Source organism: Larus michahellis, chromosome 7, assembly GCF_964199755.1.
Source record: "Larus michahellis chromosome 7, bLarMic1.1, whole genome shotgun sequence".
NCBI classification, from domain to species: domain Eukaryota; kingdom Metazoa; phylum Chordata; class Aves; order Charadriiformes; family Laridae; genus Larus; species Larus michahellis.
In genome coordinates, this window is record NC_133902.1 from 30,289,965 (window position 1) to 30,315,616 (window position 25,652).

Below are 25,652 nucleotides of genomic sequence, written 5' to 3' on the forward strand. Positions count from 1 at the left end.
TTTTAAATAGGCTGCAGCTTGACTGACTTGCATACTATTTCATCAATAGCAAAAACAAATTTCCATCTTAGTTCATCAAAGGACCAGCAAATCAAGGTCTACAGTTTTTCCAGAAGGAAGCTCCCCACATCCCCAATGACTTTGTTTGTTTGTTTTTAAACTACAGGTAAAGCCTAAATAAACTCAACAGAGGTTTCTATCAGGCATTGGCACTATCTTTTTGAACAAATTAAAAAGCCTGTGACTCAAGATGAGGAGAAAAGCCATCATCACAGTCAATGCAAAAGGACAGATACTCTGTTTTGATCAATTTTCTTATGTCTCGCATCTCTTCTCCATATTTTAAGGTGCTGAAAAGGATGAAGTTAATTTTTAAAATACACCATTTCTAATACTTCCCTTCCTTGCAGAAGCATGATGCATAGCTAATTATTAGACACCTAAAGAATACTTACACCCAGACTCCCTTGATAGAGCAGAAGTCACATGGACGTTTTATTCACAGTGGTGCCTATTCTCTTTATATCTTCATTGCCCAGAACAGGCTAATAATATTTAAGTAAACAAAGACTGTCAGCAGTAACAATTTCATATCCCAATAACTTTGATTATGCAAAATTACAACTGACACCTATTACAAATTATTTATACAAGGCAGAAACAGAATACTCTGAATCTAACAGATAAGAATACTGTATCATGCCTTTGGAGGTTGTAATCATGCTATTCAGAATAAAAGTTAAATCCATTTTAATTTTTACCAACATAGGGTTTGAAAGATGAATGAATTATTAGTTATCCTTTTTGTTAATCAAATTTTAAGACTTCTGCTCATCTGTACGATCTCATTACTGAAACCACAAAATACGAATGCAAAACCAGAAGCAGTAAGGAAGAGTCACAGAGACAAATATCTACACATATTCTGGCAGAGATATTAACCACAGCCCGAAAATTGTACTTAGAAAAAAGCATTAAAGCCAAATCAAAGAAAAACAGCCCTTACATACCAATTTTGACAAATTTCTGCAACTTCACTTTTCCTCAACTTGAACATACCAGGCTTTTTGATCTACTAATCCTCATTAGCACCAAGGAACTAAACCTAAGAATTGTCTGCCTCTCTCAAACAAGGCATTCAAACTTACAGAAGTGTAAACAAGTCTCTGCCAGAAGCACTAAGTATCAAAAGTTTGAAGCATATATTTGCTGCAACCAGTTCAACAGTCAATGAAAGGACACACATTAAAACAATAACTTGGCCATGGTATTAATCAACTAAACGTCATAAAAAACATTATGTGTCAACAAAATACTAGTGCAGAGCAAAATTCACCACCTTAAAGAAAAAAAAAAAGCTATAATTATTTTTTTTTCCTTTGATGCATACCTTTTTTGGTGCAGATTTTATGAAAGACACAGAGTATCCAAGTTACAATACACTAATTTGGACTATCCTGTGTCCATTGCACACTTAAAATGTTACCTCCGCATTGTAAGAAACTAACACCATTAAATTGCTTTCTTTGTTACCAGACATCTCTCAGGTATTTTTTCTTTATATCGGAAGGATTTTTATATATATATATATATATTATTTTTTTAAACTTCTCCAGGGAAAAGCTGGCTCATACGCAACAACTTGCAGAGCTGCCTACATAAAAAAATACTGCAATATGTACTTTAATAGGTAAAAATTCGCAGCTGTAACTAAGTCTTATGTATCTTCCTTTGTTTTTCCTAAACAAGAGTTGTACCGTTGTACAACAAATTGAAGAAGAAATACTCCATTCCAGTTATCAGAAAGTTACAAAACCCTAAAGAAAATACCAGAAAGCTCAATTACACAGCAGTCCAGAGTTTGAACCACATTTCTCTAACTCAAGCATTTACTTGCATGGATCATATATTTGAGAATCAAGCCACACAACAAAAGGATCTGTAAAGTGTGACTCAGGCTATGCTAACCCACTGGAAAGTAATTTAAACAAGCCAACATCGAGGCCTCTGCCCCTGGCTCACAGGGGAAGTTTTTAAAGCAGCAATGCTGTAACTCCCTGTTAAGAGAAATTCCCTCAGAATTCCCCAGCCCTCTGTTTATTCTTTAAACTACTGAGATACTCCTGCCCACTTGCCTTGTTATTTCAAAGTCATTTTACCATTTTTCAGCCTCCTTGTATAAATCATTTTCCTTATCACTTCAGCTACTCTACTGCCACACCTTCTCCACTTACCTCAACATTATTGGAGGGAACAGAAACTGTTTAAAGGTAGAATTACTTCAATATAATTTTATTTAAATAAACATGTGCATTAGAGCGTGCCATCACTTTCACGGCCAGAGTAACAACCCTGAAGGTCTACAGAGCCAAATCCGGGTCAGAAAATAACTTCTGTATAAGTGCTGTACCCAGCCAGCCAGCACTCCCAGGGACTAAACCTGCCTGGAAACAATGGAAAAGTTCAGAATCCACTGACACAAAACATGCCTGTCAGGTACTTGGAGAGATGTTTCCTTTGTACAATTACATCAGTCTTGAAGTTTATACCCACCTCTGAATCCAAATGTTTTTGTCGTTTTGCTGAAACAAGCGCTCCAAACCAGCCTCACACTCACAATACCGTCACTGAAACTAAAAATACTTGCCAGCAACTCCATCTGAAGTAAGCTTTAAATGAGTTACTTTGAGTCCTCTACAAAACCAACTTCAGCCAGATCTCCAGCTTCTTATCAGGAGCACGCATGGGCCCAGTAACCATTTTGAACAGCCAGCAGATGATTTCTCTAGCATTTGGAGACCTTCCAGGAGGCATGTTTTCTCAGTATTGCATTTCTGCTGGTAGTGAACTGAGACGGAAGAATTCATTGATTTTGCTATTTAATATTTCATTAAATGCTTAGCCAAAATAATTTTCTGAACTACACTTAATTCATACCATTTACTTGATATCATCATTAGAAACACTTAAATGACAGTTACAGTCCCTACAAATCTTGAAAATGTCACTGTTTCAGCATTTTATTGATGTTGCTTTATTGATGTCCCTCAAAAGCTTCTGTTGCTGTTAAAAAACAAGGCACACATATTCAACAAAGGAGATATCCAAGGAAAAACTATTTTTAAAACCATACTGGCACACTGCTTTTCCAGTATCAGTGCAACGTCCATCACAATCACATACCCTTTTCCTTCCACTCCTTAAAAAAACAAAACAAAAAACCCACAAAAAGAAAAAAAACCCAAACTTTAACCCACAGGTAAACCACAAAACAGCCCCACAGTATACTTAAAGCAGTTGCACTGCTAACAAGCAAGCCTCTGGAGAGGTTAAACCTACATCACCTTCTAGGAAGACAAGCCTAGATCACTTGCCAGCAGCACTGATAAGGAAATAGTGTCTTTACATAAATATTCAACAGCTTTGTCAGCCAAATTGCAGATACTGCAATACCACACTTGCAAGCACAGTCTTACCAAAAAAGCGCAAACAAAAAAAGCCAGCACCCCTGACAGCAGACCATCATCATCTAGTTCAGAAGGGCTCTACTGATAAAAGCATACCAATAAGCATGTTTTGTTTGCATTTGATCGTATCAAAATATGAACATATACGTTAGGTTAGACAGAAGCTGTAATTTCCACGTAGACTTTTTATACGTATCCAGAGCGCAGAACTTTTCTGATCTAAGGAGTTATTAACAGCTTAAACTTTTTTCCTGTAAGTTAAGCAAGTTTTAGCTTATTAACACAGGGCTTCATTACAACTTTTTAGTCTCCTCAGGTATTGAAAATGCAACTCCATACAAAAATCAGAGGGCAACCTAGATGGGTATGTATGTTAAGATCTTGCATTTAAGATGTGCCAAGCACAGGCCCAATGTGCACAATGATCTAAAGTGAAACGTTTTGTACTCATTTTTTGCATAGCTTAGAAATTTTCTTAGGGCATTTTCTTCCTCAAGGGAAAAAGTGATTTCTAGTGAGACATCTGTTAAGAACAGCGTACAAAGAGGACTCCATTTATAGCTTCAATGTATTAAAACCAGACAATTTAAATAGCATGTTTTTATTCAAATGACAAAATTTGGGTTTTTGAATTCATTAGATCTATCATTCAGAACAATCAGGACACGAACCACTAGCTAGAAAACTCAGTGAAAACAAATGATTTTTAAAACTATTCAATGCTGGCTTTGACATCTAATTCAGGCCACAGATCACTGCTGAGGCAGCAGCAGCAAGGGGGGCTCTCACCATAAAGAATTTCCAAAGCATTTTCACATGACACATGTTACCAAGCACATATAATACTAATTTAGATCTGTTTTATATGCAAGTAGAACAAGCCACCCTCTCCAACATGCGTAACTGTGCTGTTGGCAGCAATTAATTTCACACACTGTACTGCCTATTTACTGAGTTTTGATTAATTTTGAGTTCAAGAGGAAACCATGAAGTTAACGTAAGCAAAGCTCAAAAACATTGCTGATCCCAGTAACGTCCATTATGAATCCCAGTGCCACCATTTCAAAATGTTGGAAACTGACCATTTACTCCATTTTTTTGTTCCCTCTCAATCATTTACTGACCTACAGCAGCATTTTGCTGCTTACCTCATGAGTAGCTGTGCCTCCTTAACAGTCTATTGTTAAGGACTGTCAAAAGCTTTTGAAATTCCAAATAAATTACATCTGATAGCTCTCTCTGATTCACTGTTTTGTTGCTACAGTGAAAGAATTTCAATAGATTAGCAAGCACATTTTCCTTTGAAGAAACTGTGCTAATTTACGGCTATCAAACTACGATCTAGAACAGATTAACCCTTAAAAAAAAGCACCAGCTCCTTTCCTCTGACACTAAAGAGCTTGATGGTCAGCAATGCCAAAAACACCTTTGGTTAACGGCACTGAGGTTAAGTGTAACACTTATTTTTTTTTATAGATTGACTGATTTCATGAGAGACTGCATTACTGTCTCAGATGCATAGGAAAGGATGACAAGGACAAGAGAGCAAAGCTGTGGCCTATTCATTTATCACACATGCAGATAATTATATCCAAAGAGAATCAGAGCACAGATAAATGTACCAAAAATTCTTTCATCTATTTAGGGGCTTTGAACACCAAATTAGATACGAGGTCTACTGGAGCTAAATATCTCCTCCCGTTTTTGCAAAGCTTAAATAAAGATCCCCATGCCAATATTCTCAGAGTGGAAGAGCACTGGTCAAGGCTCAAAGGCTAACAGGCCACAATAAAACTATTAAAAATATGTGTAAGCCTTTTGTAGGGTTGGTTCTTTGTTATCAGATCATACCACACCTTTTAATTAGGTAGTATTGACAGGTCCTTACACACACTGTTAAGGGGCTATGGCCCAACTCCACTCTCAAATGAAAGAATTATTGACCTCTCAGCCAGCAGTTCCCTTAGATGACCATATGATTCTCCTCTAGTTTAATCAAAAAACCTGATTTATTACTGCAGCTGTTCAGCAAGTCTTACTTATCCCTGTTTCACCAGGGCCTTCTGAAGAAGAGAAGATGGCAGTGATGCACCACATGTAGTTGAGAGACCACAGGAAGAGAAATCGAGAAGTTTGCTACATTCCTAAATCACCCCAGACCACTTCATGGAGTAAGATCCCAATTTCCTGGGGTTTTTCCTCAGGGTAGCCTCAGAACTACAGAGTCCCATCTAGCAATGTTATAACAGAAGATGCTTAAACCTACAGCTGTGTGTGAACTAGAAAATTCATCAGCAACACGTGCTCAGCCAGTGACACCCACCAATAAAGTATAGCAAAGGTTTTGGGAACGAGTTAGAAATTAGATGATATAACAAACATTCTGCAAACTACTGCTCATATTTGCCTAAGTGTTCCTGTATCAGTACTTCAAAGAGAGGAAATCCTGGGTGGACCAGTTCATTTTTACTAACTGGTGAGAAGGAGCAATGCGTTTCCCTTTGCTGTGGTATCCCATTTTGTGACTTCTTATGCTTATGGTCTTATGTTTTATATACAGCTGTGTCAATCCTCAGAATCCAGTCTTTAGTCTCCAAACACTACTAGAAAAAAAGTCTTAGGGTGTTTTAACTTTCAGTAAACATGGACAAGCAAGAAATACAAGCTTGATTAAAAGAACACATACCAAACAGAACTCCACTGTTTTTAAGAATTCCCACAAAACCACCCTAAAATGACAGTGAAGTACACTTCAGACAATTTTCTCAGGTACTGAGAAACAGCATCCCATTTATCATAAGCAAAACATAAACTTTGTATTAAGTCACTGAACAATCAACAGCATACAAAACTAGCATTTCTGTTTGCAATATACAAAATTATTTTCAAAGTCACCAAGCATATGGCACTGTAAATATACAAATCTATTTGTCTGAAAGTATCCCATACTTGGATCTTCAGTTTCAACTCACGAGATACATTTTTTTCCTCTGATTTTATGAAAAAAGAAAGAAAAAAGCAGCAAAGCATTATAAATTATACCGCTCCTACTCTATGCTGAAATAAGTCACCAATAAGTTTCCTAAAACTAAATTTTCCCAATAATTACAAAAATATTAAAAGGGGCTTCTTTGCAGCTACTACTTCTCTGCCCAGAAAGGATATCTATCTTACTTGAATTGAAGGTTAGAGACTCACAGTTTTTGAAATTAATAACTGGCCTCCTTAGACTTTCAGTAGCAAACCACAGAAAGTCCTCCTGAAATTTAACACAGCTGAGGCAGCTGTTCTTGTCATCACAGGATTTGTCTATTTACTTTGTCACACATATTCAACCATGACATTTGAATGATTCTCAAAAACTTAATTCTAAGGAAAGGAAGAGATTATAAAAGATATTTTAAGTGGCATAAAAAAAAAGAGATGTCTCGCAAAATTCACATTCCTTCACCACTCTATTTTCATACAGTAATAAAAAGAAACACAGAACTGCTTGAAAAGGTTAAGTCCTAAATCAACTGCTAGGCTCCTCTGATGATCTTCATTGCTTTGGTCATGCTTCCTTCCCACCGCCCCTTCCAGTTCTACTCCAGAAACAGAGCACTACAGCACCTATGGGCAGATGTGTTTAATTTAAGAATATTTAATACCCACTTCACCGGCCAGATGTCCAAGTAGCATTAGTTATTTGAAAAGATGCAGCAAAAAGCAAAAGCAGTATTTTCATCAACGTTCTACCTTATCTTTGTCTTCCACAACATCTGCCAGAACATCATCTGGGTCCAGGATTCCTCCATCTGTATATTCCAGGTGGTGAATATTGACCCAGGAAGCTGGATCCTGTAAAACAGACACAAGACTTCTTAACCTCACCTTGCACGGTTTAAGTGCCATCAGACAAAGCAGCTTTGTACCCCATCTGCTTCCCACCCATTTCCCTCTTTAATCATGAGGTAGAAGTTTGAAGTCACCACCTGAAATTGAAACAGAGAGAATGAAAACTACAGACACATAACAAAACACTACCTATAGAACACTAGACAAAAGATCGTTAAAACTTACATTTCCATTACCTTATCATACACTAGAATTCTTCACTTAAGTTAAATAGTTAATTAAAAAAAATAAGGAGAAGTTAAAATAATTTAAAGAAAAAAGTTTTTCTTTTCACAATAGTTTACAGTTGGAATATTTGGGTTATTATCAGCACGCGTAAACATATATATAGACATGTACCACTCTTGACAGTTTGGAGAGATATACATATATTTTTATATATATATAAAAAATACCCTATTGTCACAAAACCCAAATTAATAGAATAAATAAATCACAGTTTGTTTTCACAAGTAAATGCTCTCAAATTCCAATGTAAAGTTGCGTACCATATTAACAGGCATCATGTTAGTTTTCCAAACTAATGCTTTCCTCATATCATTAACTACTTCACTTCAGTAACTGGGAGCTTAGCCATCACTCCACTGACCCTGAAGCCAAAAGGCTCAGAGTACACTGCTCTACGACAAATTCTCCCTGACATGAAATACGAATCAGGGAGCAGACACATAGCCTGTTAACACTGTCCCCACACCATCACAGCTGCCTGCATACACATAACTTCCAAGGGCGACAGGGTAAGTGGTAGTTACATTTGAACTGCCGTAGTTAACATTTGAACATTTACCCCATTAGGGCCAGCTAGTGTGGTTTAACAAACACATGGCAGCTCATCAAGTCACAGCAACATGTTTGAGTACTCTGGTATCAGCCGTGATAATTGTTGAATTAGCACATCTTATGCAGTACACTGAAAAAAGGAAACATGCTTAAGAAAGAAGAATGGAAACATTTATATTACATCTCTATCTCCAGTCCCTTCTTCCTCATCAAGTCTAATTAGATCACAGTTCTCAGAAGCAAAGTGAAGCACAACAGACACACTACATAGACTAGCGAGTTCCTTATCTCTAGTTTCAATATTCCTCATGTAATGAAGCCCCTGAGAAGCAGGGATATTCCACTCCATTTTTATTTACAGGCTTTCTATAACTTTGGCCATCAGGTGATGCAGACAGCAGATAATTCAGGATAATACCATCATAGGTACAGATGTGGATCAGTTGGATTAGGCCTCTTTTATTGTATCATCAATAGGTTGCAGTCAAAAAAAAAAAAACAAAAAACAAACACAAGAAAAGCCTCTACCACAACCACCCCAGCATTACTAATGGGTCAGCCCATCATGCCAACATCAACTTTGCTGGTGAACTCTAAACAAAATGTTTTTCCTGTTCTGACCCACGTAGCTTCCACAGTTCAGTTTCAGTTCTTCCACTGACACGTACTTGTTTGGGCTGTTGATGGAGCCAGTTTTCTTCATAGTAGCTTGCATGGTTCTGTGGTTTTGGATTTGTGACCGTAACAGTGTTGATAACACAGGGACGTTTTGCTGACACCGAACAGTGCTTATACAGCATCAAAGCCTTCCCTGTTTCCCACACCACCCCACCAGTGAGTAGGCTGGGGATGCACAAGAAGATGGGACGAGACACAGCTGGGGTGGCTGCCCCCCAACTGACCAAAGGGATATTCCATGTAGTCCATATATGACACTGTGCTCAGCAATAAAAGCTTGGGGGAGAAGGAGGGGCAGAGTTGTGCTCATAGCTTTTGTTTTACCTATTAAACTTAAACCTTTAACTGTCTTTACCTCAGCCCATGACTTTTCTTACTTTTACCCTTACCATTCCCCTTCCCAGCCCACTGGGCAAGCAGTGAGGAAGGCTTACCTGCCTTAGGTTAACCCACAGCCTTTTTACCCCCTTGCACTTGTTTGAGGGTTAAGTATATCTAAGGTACAGTATGGCTGAATGACAACCACCCAACAAAGCACATAAGAGTATCTCTATTTGTAACACATCTGTTTGGTCGGCAATTTATCTCTAACTACAGTTACTTCATTTCACACTGAAACCACCCATTTGTGAAATAGCAAATGTTTGTTCATTCTAGGTATCAGGTGTCCAAAATAACAAAATTTAAGAAAATCAATTAACATGCTTTTGTCTCTGCGAAGTGATGAAGTGTAGATAAGTATTACAGCTCAAAGCTCTATTTTAAAGCCTACGGTTTAAGTGTTTTACCATAAGAACAAAATTCTAAGATGAAAAGGCAGAGAGGAAACATACCTCTGTGCAACAAGCAAGCATGTTAACTTACATCAAACAATTTATCTAATGCAGAAACCTTGTGAAAGAGTGTCACTTGACCCTACCAATAAACTAACGAAATATGATTCTCTCAAACTGGAATGCATCAGTAGATACAGATGTTCCTCCTGAACCTTTTAACTAATGCAATCACAAAAGGTTTCCATAGTTAGCAACACTAAAACAGCACACTTGAAAACCACTCCTCTTAATTAAACAAACTTCTGCAGCTAACATCTTTGTCTGAAGATATATTAAAACCTGTTATAGGTATTATGCTGTTTAAGTGTCCTGTAGAGAGAATAAAGCTGATGTGAAAAAAATAAACAGCTAACTGGAATATTTTGCTCTCAATGTTCGCTTCTATTTGTGCTTCAGTAGCTGCACCAACCCAGATGTGTCATTGAAAAAGAGGCAAAGGAATGTAAAAGCTTGATTGTCCCAACAGAATGCAGCAAGTTGGCAGGAAGCAGGCTCAAGACACACAGACACCCTAAACTATATTAAGCTTAACAAATTCCTAACCTGCCTTTTATTTTGGACCACGACCAATACAGTAATTAAATGGTTTTGTTACTGCCCATATCAAGAGAAAGTAGTCTCTAAATCAGTCTGAAAGAACGAAAGATGCCATTCCTCACCAATCTTTTGGAGCAAGTGCAGCACACCTTAGATTCCTGAAAAGAAAGGAATGACAATTCACACTGAAATACAAGAACTAAAACAGAACAGAATTCACAAAATTTCCTTAGCAGAAAAATACTTCTTAAAAGTTTAGGCACCACTCCCACACAGGCCATGGCCTTTCGATCTCAAGGACTCCCCAGTTACAGTAGCCACCAGAAACAAGACTGAACGCTTGCTGTTTCAGAAATACAAACGTGAAACCGGCTTCTATTAACTTAACCAGAACTTCATCCCTGAAAGTTAAAAAAAAAAACAACTACTAAGCACAGAGAGATGCTTTTTATAGTCTCGTTTGATGAAGCAAATAGTAACTACTGCCAGATAGCCTAGGTGGAGGAAATTCCCTCTGCACAGTCACAGAAGTAACAACAGTTCATCCAACCAGCAAAATCACTCACCCATTCAAAGTCAGAGAACACTTTCTGTTCTTTGGATGAACTCCAAACACTGCCATGTGCAGGACACAAAGTGTCTATATAAAAAACCCTAAAATCTATGTAGCAATTTCTTCTGTGCTTCTTTATTCCCACCAAGAGTCCAGACAGCTTCAATAAAAAAAACCACCAATATTTTAGCTAACTTACCATATAAAACAAGCCATTAACTACCAGCAGATGTAAGAGTTGAAAATCTTAAGTTCCAAATACCATTTCATCCACGTGATGAGTAGGTGATGAGACAGTAACAGGAGGAAAAATGAATGTGCATGCATGCACATACACACACTGGTATTTTACACATTATTTGGTGCTCAAAAGGAGTAGAATAGGTCTGAAAAATAACTGTGGTACATCCAAGATAGAATAACCATCGGAGAAATTGAAACTTTCCTTAGAAAAGGACAGTCTTACTTCAAGTTTTTTATGTTTTAATAAGATATGACAATTACAAAGAGCATTAAGAACACTTCAGGTTTCCATATATTTTAAAGCCACTAGGTAGGAGACTGCATTTCCAAAGTAACAAGTTAACTTTATAAAATATATCACTGGAGTTCTTGCAAAACAGACAGCTTTTTTGTTTCTGCAGTATTTTCTGAAAGGCCTGAAAGGAAAGTCAGAACCCAGTGACACCAGTAACTGTGGTTAGAAATGGTAGGCTGCTGCAGTGTTACACATGTGAAGGGTTGATCCCAGCTTGCATACTTTTGTTTCAATGAAATAACACTTCGTACATGTTAAAAATCCAGCAGGACAAGTTTGTTTGGGTTTTTTTGTTTGGTTTTTGTTTGTTTGTTTTTTAAACTGAGAGGTTCTAGTGTGAGACTAAAGTCCTCTTCTAATGCATGACAGTGTCTAGAATGATTCCTCACAGTATCTTCTTAACCATCATCACTGGAAGTTCACATGCTCAAGAAGAAAGAATTAGCTTTGAAAAACAACAGAATGAGTCTCTTGTAAAAATACGACACTAACGGCAGCATAGAAGCTCTAGGAAGAATTCACAGAATCACAGAATTATAGGGGTTGGAAGGGACCTCTGGAGATCATCTAGTCCAAGCCCTGCCAGAGCAGGGTCACCTAGAGCAAGTTGCACAGGAACGTGTCCAGGCAGTTTTTAAATGTCAGAGACTCCACCACCTCTCTGGGCAGCCTCTTCCAGTGCTCTGCCACCCTCAAAGTAAAGAAGTTCCTCCTCATGTTTAGGTGGAACTTCCTATGCTCAAGTTTGTGCCCATTACCTCTTGTCCTGCCCCCGGGCACCACTGAAGAGAGCCTGGCCCCATCCTCCTGACACCCACCCTTTAAGTATTTGTAAGTGTTGATAAGATCCCCCCTCAGCCGTCTTTTTTTCCAGTCTGAAGGGACCCAAATCCCTCAGCCTTTCTTCATAAGAGAGATGTTCCAGTCCCTTAATCATCTTGGTAGCCCTTTGCTGCACCCTCTCCAGCAGTTCCCTGTCCTTCTTGAACCGGGGAGCCCAGAACTGGCGCGGCCTCTCCAAGGCAGAGTAGAGGGGGAGGATGACCTCCCTCGACCTGCTTGCCACACTCTTCTTGATGCACCCCAGGATGCCATTGGCCTTTTTGTTTACAACTGTTCCAAAAAATCCTAACAGCACGAGTGGTGAGAAGTTCTCTTACAGCACGGCATAAAACCCTTATGCAGAAGTTTAGCTGAAGCACACAACAGAAACAGCTACCTATGTAAAGAAAAAGTATGAATCAGTTACCTGGTGTAATCCATAGCAGCACTTCCCAAATGAATATTGAACAGTTACTCTAATGTGCATTTTACCTTAGGGCTGCAAGTCATGTTTGTGTTTAACATCAAGCCACTTAAAAGCTGTTTATCATCATTTCCTTTATGTGTGGGAGAACACTTTAGGAATTACTATGCAAATATTTACCAAATGTTAAATTAAAGCCAGGTCACATGAATGCACAAGTGAGACGTAGGTAGAGAAGTGCCATAAATTAAAAAAAGTGGTTTTGACATTCATGTTGCCACAGAATCCTAACTTAAATGTTGCCACCTAATGCAACGCCTTCAGTGTTCAAATAGTCTAACATAGGTTCAAGAATTCTTCTGTGCACATTTATTTTTCAGTGAAACACATATTCAAGTGAAAGACCAATCAGTCTATAATTAAGACACTCCCATTTATTATTAGTTTTTTTATATACATATATAGATACATATTTTTGATGTATCAAAAACTTGGCACACCATCTTCATTCCTTTTGTTCCAAACTCAAGTAGGAAAGCGTCAGTCTACTTTTCTGAAAATCAAAGCAACATACTTCATAGATGTTGCAGTTCATATAGTGTATTTCAGACTGGTAATGAGCAAGAGAATCCCAACAAGTTTAAACACATTGCAGCTGGCCCATCAATAAAATAAACAATCACTTAATGATTTCACAATTATTTGTTGTTTGGTGCTGTTATTTGTTCTGCTGTGCAGAATGCATAAAATTAATTGCAATCCCTAGCCTAGAATTTCTAATTTAAATATGGTAAAGATAGGATGCACTGAAAAATTCAGAAGTAGGAATGACTTGCTAAGACTCCTCCCACAATTACTTCTCAGGCAGATGTTTTAGAATCACCTCCACATTATTGCTTCACTAGCAAATAGACTTCAACGAAATACAGCATGAAAAAGGATGCATTTAAAAAAAATGGAAATCACATATGCCTGCATCCACATCCACAGCAACAGAGTAAACGCTAAATTGAACTTGGGGGAAAGGATTGGGCTCTGGCTACACTGTTTTCTGTCATTTAGACAGCATAAAATAAGATTAAAAAACCCCACAATCACAACGTATTTCCAGATGAAGGGGGGTAATTTAGGTTAAGGTCAGTAAGACAGAGATATTCTGCCATTTCATTGTTCTTAGATTGTATATTGCAATGTGATCTACTACGTCCCAATATACAAGTAGTATTTAGTGATTTCTATGAGCATTCTAATGCTACATGATGTATCATTAGCCACAGCCAAATAACACTAAGTGTTAGTTATTCTCAAACCACAGCTTGCAGAGCAGAGTACAAAAAGGGAGTTGGAGAGGAACAGATGGATGAGATTGGTCACAGGCTCAATCTTCATCTATAAATCCTTCTCAAAAATTTATCACCAAATTAGAACAGCATCTAGCATTTTTTGTTTGTTTACCATAACCACTTCCAAACAAGCCTGAAGTGGTGCTTCTAGTCAGACTCTGCATTTCAACTGCCAGTTACTGGGCTGCCACCATCAGCTGTAGTAGAGGTGGGGGTCTGGTTTTATGGGAATATGAATACTGAGTTCCCAAAACTCAACAGCTGATCAGGAAGCTAGTGTTTCCATACATGTTATCACCGCTGGTTGTTAAATATTCCTCAGGCACAGCAGCAGGATTTCTCAAGCATGATCTAGAGCTGAATGGTTAGATTACAGCAACAATACAAGGTACATGCAATTGAACGTCCTTATACAACCCAAGAGAAACCCTAGTAAAAACGTACCACACCCTGACCCCCGAGCAGGCAAAGAACTACGTTCATATGTGTGAAGACAACTGAAGTAAAAGAACTGTATAATGTCTGTAACAATATTGTATGTTGCAGAGATAACATTTTTATGGAGTAAAAGCAAACACAAGAAGCTTCTGTAAAAATCAAAGACAAACAGCTTTCTGCACAAGAGATTAAGTCTGTTCCAGACATCTACACTGAATTTAGCAGAACCTAGCACTGATCAGATCCAGATAAGCCTCCCTATATGAAAGCCAGTAAAAATTAGGTCTTCTTTTCGCAAACTTGCAAAAATAGAGAAAAAGCAACATTTAGGTTTCGCTGCTCAGGAAGCTTCCAGACTTTAGTTTGCATTACAGTACAACAGAGTAAGTTACAAACCCACATTTCTAGGTCTCACTGTTGAAAATAAATTCTTACTTGGAATTAATTATGCAGTTGAACAGTAGAGCTATACAGACAGTAAAATTAAACAAGACATTTTTAATCATTTCTAGTTGGAATTTAAAGAGCAGCAGAAACTTTCAAGATAATACAAGGAACGTACACATTACAGCACAGTGAGATAGTAAAAAAGAGATTCCTCATGTATTTTACAGTATTGTTGTTCTCCTTCACCAAAACTCTGAATCTGTTTGCATTAGAAGTTAAAATGCTTTAATATGCTAGAGAAAAGATAAAACTTCTTTATATCCTTCTACCAGCTGAAGTGACACACATTCTCTCAAGTCAGTAATATTTAAGGAAAAGGTCTATACTGATTGAGCTCAAAGGCAGAAATTAACGTTGAGGCGAGGGCAGAGGACAGAAAGTGGTCTGCTCAAGGAAACGGCTTTTAAGCATCCAGCAGTAAAACCATGGAAAACACAGAAGGCCATACAGAAGAAATAGTCCTAGAAAGGCGACCATAAAAGGTGCTTCCTAACCTACCTTCCAGATAAAACAAAGTACTATAAAGTCACCTAAGAAAGGATCTTAAAAGTGGAATTCTACCTTAACTGGGAGGTGATGGAGAACAGAAAAAAGTTACTTCCAAGCAATCAAATTTGTGAGTACATACAAGACAAAGTTCTTCACTTTTAACAGTAAATTTAGCCGGGCCGACTAACAAGCTTTCAACCCCTGCCACGAAAACATAACTTCACCTCCCTTTCCGTAGTATTCGCAAAAATAGCATGGGCATTTTCATTTCAGCTGATATAGTTACAGGCCTATAGCCCTGAAACTGTTCTTTACCATAAGCTATAAAGTGAAGCAAACAAGAAATTTAAAAAAAAAAACAAAACACAGTATTGACAGTGACATAATTCTGAGCAGTGTTTGCATCTGTCAGCTTCCCACTAGGAAGGCATCTGCCAATGAGGAAACCCACCTCAAAGCTCTAACACTCGTAACTCAGCGAGAGCTGCTCTCTCACATTTCCCTTTCTGCAAGAAGAGGTCCAATTAAACAAGCTACTTGAGTAAATGCTTTTTAAATTATAGGCTGTACTACGTGATGGCAACACATTTAAGTACACAGCTGAAGTAATCACAAATATCCTACACATTTCATCAGGCTACGGTAGGACACCACTGCCTGCTACATGAGGGCCTCTTAAAATGAGTTTTCACCTAATAGTAACTTAAGCAATCTTAGACCAATTACATCAAGAAAATTAAAAGACTACTAGATTACAACATAACCATTGAGCATGGTATCATCCTAAAAACACTAGCAAGCAACTCCTATCTAAAATTTCTCCACGGTAAACCTCCCTTATAAATTCACATTCAACAGTTACAGTGTACTGAACTGTTTCCGAGTTCAAAGTCAGACACTCAAAGCAAATAAAAATTGTAATTATCTGCATGCATGAGGAAGATACAGGAAATAAAGTAACTGAACAATCCTTAAATCAAAACATTCTTTAAAAAAGCAAAATCTTAACTGCCAATGAGAAACAAGGTTCATCTTTTCACAAGGATTAAAAAGACATCAACCACAAAAAACCCAAATCTCTCAAAAGATCAAAATACTTTTTAACATGGGTGTTTATTGGAGAAGGACACAATCTGTTCGTGCCTGGCTTATATCAGCTTATGTGTCCTGATTTCAGTACAGTAAATGAAGTGAGAAATCACAGGAAGTAAAGCCAGTCTCAATAATATATCCATGATGTTTTGTTTCTGGACAAAGCACACATTTTGATTTTCAGATAGGTTAAGAAGTTTTCTTCACACAGTAAGACAACACAGAAGAAATTTTACTCCTCCTAACAGGAATAAATTAAACATTCAAATATAAGGTGAACCAAAGACTTTTCTTAAAGCAACACAATTTGCCCACTGTTTAGAAGATCTGCTTTGAGACTACAGCAGAGGAAGCTATTCCATGTAAACAAAAAATTAAAAAAAAAAATTGAAAAATCTTATTTTATGGATTTTATACACAGACTAAATTTTTGTTTAGATTTATTCACTGTATCTTTCAAGATTAGTTGTATGTTATCCTTCCCTCAATATTTTTTTTAATCATCATTGGATGTGATATAGCCAAATGGTGCAATTACAGAGTAGGAAACAAGTCCTGTAAAAAATAAAATTTTACGTAAGGTCACTTTAAATACCCGGTTTTAAAAGTTTCTGTCTTTGAAGGTGCTAAAAACCTGATGTCAAAACAGGGACTCTAATCAGATCAGGTCAGTAGAGAAACAGATTTATCTTTGTCACTAAAGTTGGTTTTATCTCAGCACATCTGCAGTTTTTGTGAAGTCTGCTCACACTGTTTGCCTTGCTGGCTCTTAAGGATCAGAGCGAAAAGAGCAAAACAAACGGAGACAACCAAACAATTCATGCATAAGGCCTACGGAGTACCACAGACTTGTGACAGAAAACTGTTACCCATCTGGGAAAGGGCAGAAAAATCTTCCCTTGTTTTCCTTTGAAGTCAAGAGGACTACTGAGTGAAGGCAGACACAGTCAACAACCAGAAAGCGCAGATTCATTTTAGTCTTTGACTAACACAGTTTAAGCACAGCTTACTATCAGCTTTATATTTAACATGCTAAATGGTCCCAAAAAATCACTAGTCGGTACCAGAGAGCCTAGAAGATTTCTTGATCTTTAGCCATCTTCAAATTCTTATGTTCTGAGAAATTAATAGGAGTAGGTACTACTATGACTACAAGTCAAAACACAATAGCAAGGACTGATAACCACTTCTTTCTGTCTCCTTCACCTATCCTCTTCACACCACTATGCACCATACTTCATTTTGGATTAATGAAACTCATCCTTCTCCCATTCTTTTTCTTCCTCTTTCCTTCTCTGATCCATTTTCATGTACAATTAACAGATACAGTTCTTCTTGAGTATAGGGAAAAAACAAACACAAGTGATAATAGCCACCTCCTTACAGCAAGGCTAGCTTAGACATCAGAGAGCTTCCATCTTGGGCGGCCTCTCAAGCTGAAGATGCTTGCTACAAGCAACCCGACACACAGGTTATATATGCGCCACCATCATCTCAGTTTCATTTTTTAAAAATGTCACAGTTCACATTTTAAGATAATGATCCTGCTCTGAACTCCTGAAAGAAACACAATATAGCACAAACACATTGAAAGTTCTTCAGATAGGTTATAAAGTGTGGCAAAGGCAGCACGGTGAATAGGTTTCCTCCACCCACATCACTCAACACCTGCATACTGTAGGCCACAGCAGAACAGAGGGATAGTGAATCTCTACTGTCCCCAGAGACAGTGCTTGCAAGGAGTGACTAGAATATTTCTTGTTCTTTAGCCATCTTTAAATGATTATGCTTTGAGAAATTAATAGGAATATGTACTAATAAAAAGTCTTTTCATTTTTCACAAGGCAGGGAAGGTAGTTATTCATCTCCCCTAGTGAACTCCACTATGGCTAGAGAGCAGAAAGAAGAGAAAGTTGATTTATCCTTGCAATTGAATATGCAAGGGGAAAAATACCCATTTCCCATATTAGGTCTGAAGAGGAAAACAGAAAAAAAACCATAAAGACATCCTTAACATGGAATTCCCAAGACTCCAAGAGTCACAGCACAGATATATAAATCCAAAACAATCCAGAACACTGTAAATTACACTCAAACTTTGATTTGTTTTGCAGCACTGGAACCCTTCAAAAATAAAGGCGTTCCGACTTTATACTGAATTTTAAAGAGAACCACTCTCTGAATATGGCCCACTACCTGAATAAGAAGGAGGGAGGTGATTGTCCGCCTGTACTCAGCACTGGTGAGGCCACACCTTGAGTATTGTGTCCAGTTTTGGGCACCTCAATACGAGAGAGATATCGAGGTGCTGGAGCGAGTGTAGAGGAGGGCAACAAAGCTGGTGAAGGGCCTGGAGAATAAATCTTATGAGGAGCGATTGAAGGAGCTGGGACTGTTTAGTTTGAGGAAGAGGAGGCTGAGGGGAGACCTCATCACTCTCTACAGCTACTTGAAAGGCCATTGTAGAGAGGTCTCTTCTCACACGTAATTAGTGATAGAACAAGAGGGAATGGGTTCAAGCTGCAGCAGGGTAGGTTTAGGCTGGACATTAGGAAAAAATTCTTCACAGAAAGAGTGGTCAGACACTGGAATAGGCTGCCCAGGGAGGTGGTGGAGTCACCGTGCCTGGATGTGTTTAAGACTCATTTAGATGTGGTGTTAGGGGATATGGTGTAGGGGAGAACTTTGTAGAGTGGAGTTGATGGTTGGACTCTATGATCCCAAGGGTCTTTTCCAACCTAAATGATTCTATGAGTAAGATACAATGTAGGGAATACAGCAGTAGAGGGATCACATAACCCACCTTTACATTACACTCCAACGTTTGATATTTAAGAATATTTCAGTGAAGAACAAGTGCTCAAAACCAGAATAGGCAAAGATATTTGGAGACGTGCATTTAGATAGAGGTCCACACAATGCAGTTGTAACAACTACAAAAAGAAACTCCCCTTAAAGCCTCACATTAAACTAGAGTGCACTCTATGTCAGGCTCTGAATCCAAGATAACTATACGAATACAAGAATGCAAGCGTGAACTGATCTGCAGTTACAAACTGAGAATATCCTTCAGCTCATCAAGCCCATTAGACTAGATTGCTTCAACAATGTAGAAACACAAAAGACTCACCCCCTACTTAAGTTAATACAACAGCTCCAGAACAACATTTTAAGCTTTAACTTTCATATCCCAAGTTCTTTGTGCCAAATATTAGCTACGATACTCAGAGTGTTATTTTTACGCTAATAAGCAAACTGCTACACAGCTACAGGCACCTGGCAAATAATTAATTAGCATCGAGTCCGGCTTTTTGTTTGATATCTGAAGGTAACACTGAGAGGAGTTGAGGGACCACAGTCAAATTTCTTGAAATCCAACTTAAAGTGAGCTCACGGAACTATAAAGCTACTCCTTCAAAATGCCACCCATTTTTCCCACTGAAATGAGGGGGGAAAAAAAGACACTTAAGAAAATGAGAGGTATGTGTACAAGACTACTGTATTTCAAAAGCAAAGTCCGGGTTAAGTGAGTGAACAACATAGCTATTTTGCCAACTAAAACTGAAGATACCTTAAATTCAAACCATTCAATACAGCTACAGATAACAAAAACACAGGCTGGCTGTAAATTCACACAGCTCAGTTTGTAACAAACTCAGCACTGAAAATCTTGAACAAAAAATGATAAATGGCGCAGCATCCACAGTAAGAGCAGCCACCACTTCAGTCCTGAATCAAGGAACTATCTAAGATTATTTTATTTACAACTTTGGGCCTTCCTTTGATAAAGTGATTCATGTATTTGCAGCTGACACAGGACTGCTTATCAGAAGCAGCTGGGAGTTTAAAACGTGTGATTGAGTAACAGCAGATTCTGAACCACACAACAGAACACAAATGCCTGTAAGACAATGCAGATCAGGTATGCTGAAATCCTGTAAAACCTTATAACGTAAACCTCAGCTTTAGACAAAGCTCAAGTAAGAAAAGATGGCAGTAAATCACAGAAGTATATCCTTAATTCCACATAGAAAGCCATTATGTATCTTTGTAAGAAAAAAATCCTCTCCCTCAATCACATGAAAGTATTTCACTTATTTCACAGAAAACAGTAGGACTTTTCCGCTGCAGTGCCATCCTGTTTCCTGCATGGATCAACCACTGAGCAGAGGCTGGGGAGGAATTTTGCCAGCACTGTCAGTAAGGCCAATCAGACCCCAGACCACCACTGTATTCTCACACTTCCACGGCTGGTGCGTTGCACCAATGGCACCAATTCCCACTGGTGCCACTTGCCGTATCAACCCTAATCAGTTCTCTCCATGCTCTCTATCAACCCACTAACAGTTACAGTTCATTGCTCGCTTTAAAGAAGTGGATTTAATAGTGGATTTGGGGTCTTTTTCCTCACTCAGAAGACAGAGAAAATACATGACCTTTCACAGTACATTTGGTCACTGTCCTCCAAAATAGAGCCATTAGGTACAACTGTAGGCCCCAGTGCTAGAAAGATGCCGAGACAGCCACGGTAGTTTTAAATATCCAAAGCATTAGAAGTATTTGAAGATGTAAGTTGAGTCCCTTTGAAGCAGAAGTTCATTACAAGAGAAAAAAGAAAAAAAAATAAAAAGGTGGTGGTGGAAATTAATAGATCAACTAGTAATTGGGTGTGTGGGGAAGGAAATAAAGGATTTTTAACCATACAGGTGTTGGAGCAAGGTCCGTAATAGATGAAGCTGTTATGTGCCACTTTGTTCTTAGACGGAACACTACATTAACCAGCTTCCCTTCTCCCTTTACTTCTCAGTAGCAAAAATGATTGGGTCAAGAACATTCTGAAGGCACAACTAACAGGCAAGCACTGCCTAATTCCATAAAGATTAGTCAGCTTCACTGGTTCTGGCTACTGTTTGAAAGAAAATGAGCAGGAAGTTTAAAAAGTCATAAAAATATTCACCAGCATAATACTACACCGTGGGAAATATAATCTCTCTTACATTTTGTGTTATATTAATAAAATTTATATTATTGTAGTACAATATTGATAAGGTTTAGTATTTGACTTCTAAGATACAGCAAATACACCTGGTACCCAAACGATCTCTACTTCTAATCATATTAGGAGAGCCAAGTGACAGAACTGGATGAAATCCAAACAAGGACAATTCTCTCAACTCCTGAGATTCAACTTCCACCTTCACCTGACTGAAAATACAGAACATGCCAGAATTTACACATCATCAAAACTTTATGCCATATGCCTAACCACATCTCATGAAGTGGATTTTGGCCAGATAGAAGACAAAGTAAAGAATGAAGTTATTCACCCTTTCATTGAAATGCAATACCACTAGTGTGCAGAAGGGTTCCTGCTGCCCTGCCCCTTATCCTGAAGCGCAAAAAAAAGAACTGCTTTCTCCAGCTCCTTCAAATATCTTCAGGAAAATAGAATCACAAAAGAGCTGGGAAGGAACAGCTTCAGAGATTTAAAGGAAAAGAGAAGGCGGCAAAGCAGAATGAAAGTCACTGCAAAACAGCTACCAGACAGGTAAGTACAGCATTTAGCTCAAATGTGGAAAATGACACCTGAGGCACATGTTCCGGTTACTGTTTTGTGACAACTTTCTCCAACCCTCTGACAAGGAATCTCTTTCCAGAGCTTGCAGGAGGGCCACATGGAAACTTTTCTTTCACAATTTTAATCCAATCAGTACAACCACACAAGGAACTTCAAACGAAAACAACAGCCGGTAAGCAAACTTGATTAAGTGCTGCATTTGCATATATTTTGCAACAGTCCTGAGATGCCATTACAACGTCCTTTTCATTTGCAGTTTGATGCCATCCATCACCCATACAGATGGGTCCAATTTACTTTTCAGTCAGCTACTTCATTCATTCTCTTTGGGCTACACAACTGCATTCCCATACATCGGCTCCACATACTATGCCATGCTCAAGCACCTATAAAAGCAACATTTCACTGCAAAATGAAACAAAGACCTATTGGAAATGCCTACAGCAAACAGGACATAACATAGCCATTTTACGCAATGCTCAAGGCTAACCAGGTGACAGGAATGCTTTATCACAATGCACTGTCAATAGGCCTTCCAGTGTAACGTTATCTTCTCATTAACAGAGGTGATTATATCTCAGTTTCTCAACTCACATACACAAACACCGGTCACTGACCACTGACGAGTTCAGCTGGAAGATGCTGAAGGCTTTTCAGCAAAGTAATTGGATCTACTTTCACTAAATTTTATCGCTACATGCAGTGCCTGAAAAAGGAAACCAGCACACCCAATGAAGCAGCTGATTCTCCTTTTTAAATGGCTACTAAGTAAGGAAACGGCCATTGTCAGTTAATAGAAAAAATGATAACATCAGAATTTGCTGGTATAATGGTCACATACAGCAAGTGATTTGGCCTCCTACAGAACCTGAAACAGCTTTGGCTGTATTGTTACAGGTATCTCTTGCACAAACTATGAAGTTCAGCTCCAAAACAAAAAGCAACAAGAAAAAAGCCTGAAAATTCATTAAGTGAGCTTTAGCAAGATTATAACAGTATTAAGCAGTTTGATCATTAAACTGTAGCTTGTATCTGTAAGTAATAACTCACATATTTATCTAAAACCATCACGTGAAAAGTATGATTCACGCTCATAGTTTAAAAACTAAATCCAGCTTTTTTCTTCCCAATTAAAAGAAACTCCTTCCTACAAAGCCTCTCCTATCAAACTTTTTTCCTCCCAGATTGCAGAAAAACATTTTTTCACTAACAAAAAACAGTAGTATGAAATTTATCATGCACAAGATGTTTCAAAATTGAAATAACATTTTGCAGAATGTTAATAGTCCACTACAACCTATTTCAAAACAACTACTGTGCAACACGGTACAGGGAGCTAAGACATGCACTGTCAAGTCCACTTACTAACACTAACATCCTGGATTTTGCTATACCATCAAGTTGGGTGTTTTGGTTTTTTTTCTTTAAAATCCCTATTGATAAACCAAACAGTTAATCTCTAAACACACAATGCATAAAAGGGATCATTTCAAACCAGAAAAATGGAAGACACTTATAATCACCACACCATTCACATCTGAATGACAGCTAAACATAAAGAGACATCAAGCATTCAGCCATCTGGAAAGAAGCTGGTATTTTTTTCATATTGTCTATTCTCAAACCTTTAAGGCAAGAGTCAGAGGTTGACCAAGACTTCCATTTAGTAAGATGCTCATTTCATATCTACAGCCATTAATGAACCGCAATATGAACAATAAGCCAGACTCCTCCACTTTCACTGAATTCAAAAGACAGTTGTATCATACCAAGAAAAACAATGTGTGTACACTGACAGATGTATGTTTCAAATGTAACATCTGAAGTTACCAAAAAGACCTGCCTAGTGTTGTCCTACTGTCTTTGAATATGCCTTATTTAATAAAATTATGATAGCAATGAATATACATTTTGTTCTTCCAAACCAGAAACAACATGATGGCAACATACATAAATGCAAAATTAATGATATATATATAAAAAAATACCACAACCAAAGGAGGTATTCATCCTCTATTCAGAGTCAAATGGTAGTAAACGCTGCTGCAGCAAAACAAACAAAAACATCACATTGCAACTACAGCTAGCAGAGACCTGGGACAAAGAGAATGAGGAGGAGGATTACACAGTCCAACTTTAGCACTACATTTTCAATACTACATGAAAGGTCTAATAAGAAAAAGCACACTGCATGCAAGTCGTCTACTCCTTTCAGTTTCTGACTTGCTGCAATTACTCCTCCACAACACACAAAATCTAATTTAAATGGAAGATGGCCAAATCAACATTTTTCCAGACCCAAGGATTAAGGGGTCAACACTGGCGTACTCCCATCTGATCCATCTTACTTCAAGTGGAAGTATGTGAAAAGGGTAAGAGTTTAGAGCAGGTTTTTTTTCTGTTGACAGTTTTGAAAAATAAGTGGATTGAATACAATAGCAATCATACGGAGGAAAAATCCCTCAGAAGTAGTATATTTAAAAGGCACAGGCCACAAGTGTTCTTTCAAGCATTTCTGAATTATGTTGAGTATTTCGAGCAAAAATTAATTCTTAATTTTGCTATCTGTAAAGCCAGTGGAGTGGTTTCTATGAGGGTATTTCAGGTACAGTTAGTATCTCCCATCAGTCAGCAGCTGAATGAGAGCTATCCAGATAACTGCTGCTAAAACATTAACATAGAGGACGACTCCGGAATTTCAAGTGCTAATCTTCTTGCCTAACATAGAAGAGTCATCATTTATCATTGACAAGACAGACCCTACTGTTAGATTATATTTTTCCCCAGACAGAAATATATACTTTTTAAAAAAAAAATAATTTAAATTCCTTTTTCACAGCAGTCTAAACAATACCCGAATCATGACTACTACTACACAAATATCGGTCTTTCTCTATGCACAATATCAAAAAGTCAATGAAGCCTCTCCTTTTTGTTGCTCAACACAACTATTTCAGGTTTCCATCTCCTCGGGGAGTTTTTCTTTTGTAGCTTATAATGCCAGGAACTCCTGAAACATTTGTTCAGAATACACTCGTTACAGCCAGCAGGGGAAAAATAATTGTGAATTGGCAGCAGCTAGGTTTTTCAAATGAGCCTAATTCTGTGGGAGCTGAGCCTGTTAGCTCCCTTCACTCCTTCAAAAGCTTCAGCAACTCTTTCTACCCCACACAAGACATAAGATTCAATTCAAGGGAGAAATCCCCTTTCCAGTCTTCTATTCTTTGGGCAGACAAACAACAGGTTGAGATGTCAGAAGCTGGAGATGACAGCCAAATTTCCAACATCAACTGAAAAAAAAAAACATAGGCCATCTTTGTTAAATAAGGCTACTGCTAGAAACAGACTTCTGAAAAATATGCCAATAAAGTAAATTTTATGTTAGTATACTGTTGTAACCTATCCTACAAAATGGGAAGGGGGAGGGGGGACAGCCTAGAGGAAAAGACAATTTCTATAGAGAATCTTAGAGTGAGAAACCTAAAGAAAATACAATTGAATTCAATGAGTTAAAGCAAAGTATGCCACGTATTTGGCACACTGGAGCACATCACATATTTCCTCAAATTCAGAGGTCCTTACTCAGGATGAAATAAACCAGCTTGTAAAAATAATCCAAGACAACTCCTTACTGTAGCCAATTATTGTATTTATTAGAAAAAAAACCAAACAACAACGTTATACTGTAACAGAAAATCATTGTTATAGCCAACAACTTTTTAACTCAGTGTCA

At 38.0% G+C, this 25,652-nt stretch overlaps 1 protein-coding gene across 5 annotated transcripts in view; it reads right to left on the minus strand.

Moving 5' to 3' along the window:
• The window catches only part of PARD3B (par-3 family cell polarity regulator beta), a 425,873-nt gene that overhangs the window by 389,620 nt on the left and 10,601 nt on the right, over positions 1 to 25,652 (minus strand). For all 5 annotated transcript variants that reach the window (XM_074593647.1, XM_074593644.1, XM_074593642.1 and 2 more), the window contains exon 2: positions 7,206 to 7,307. In XM_074593647.1, coding sequence (XP_074449748.1) covers positions 7,206 to 7,307 — 102 coding nt within the window. The remainder of the gene's footprint in view (positions 1 to 7,205; positions 7,308 to 25,652) is intronic.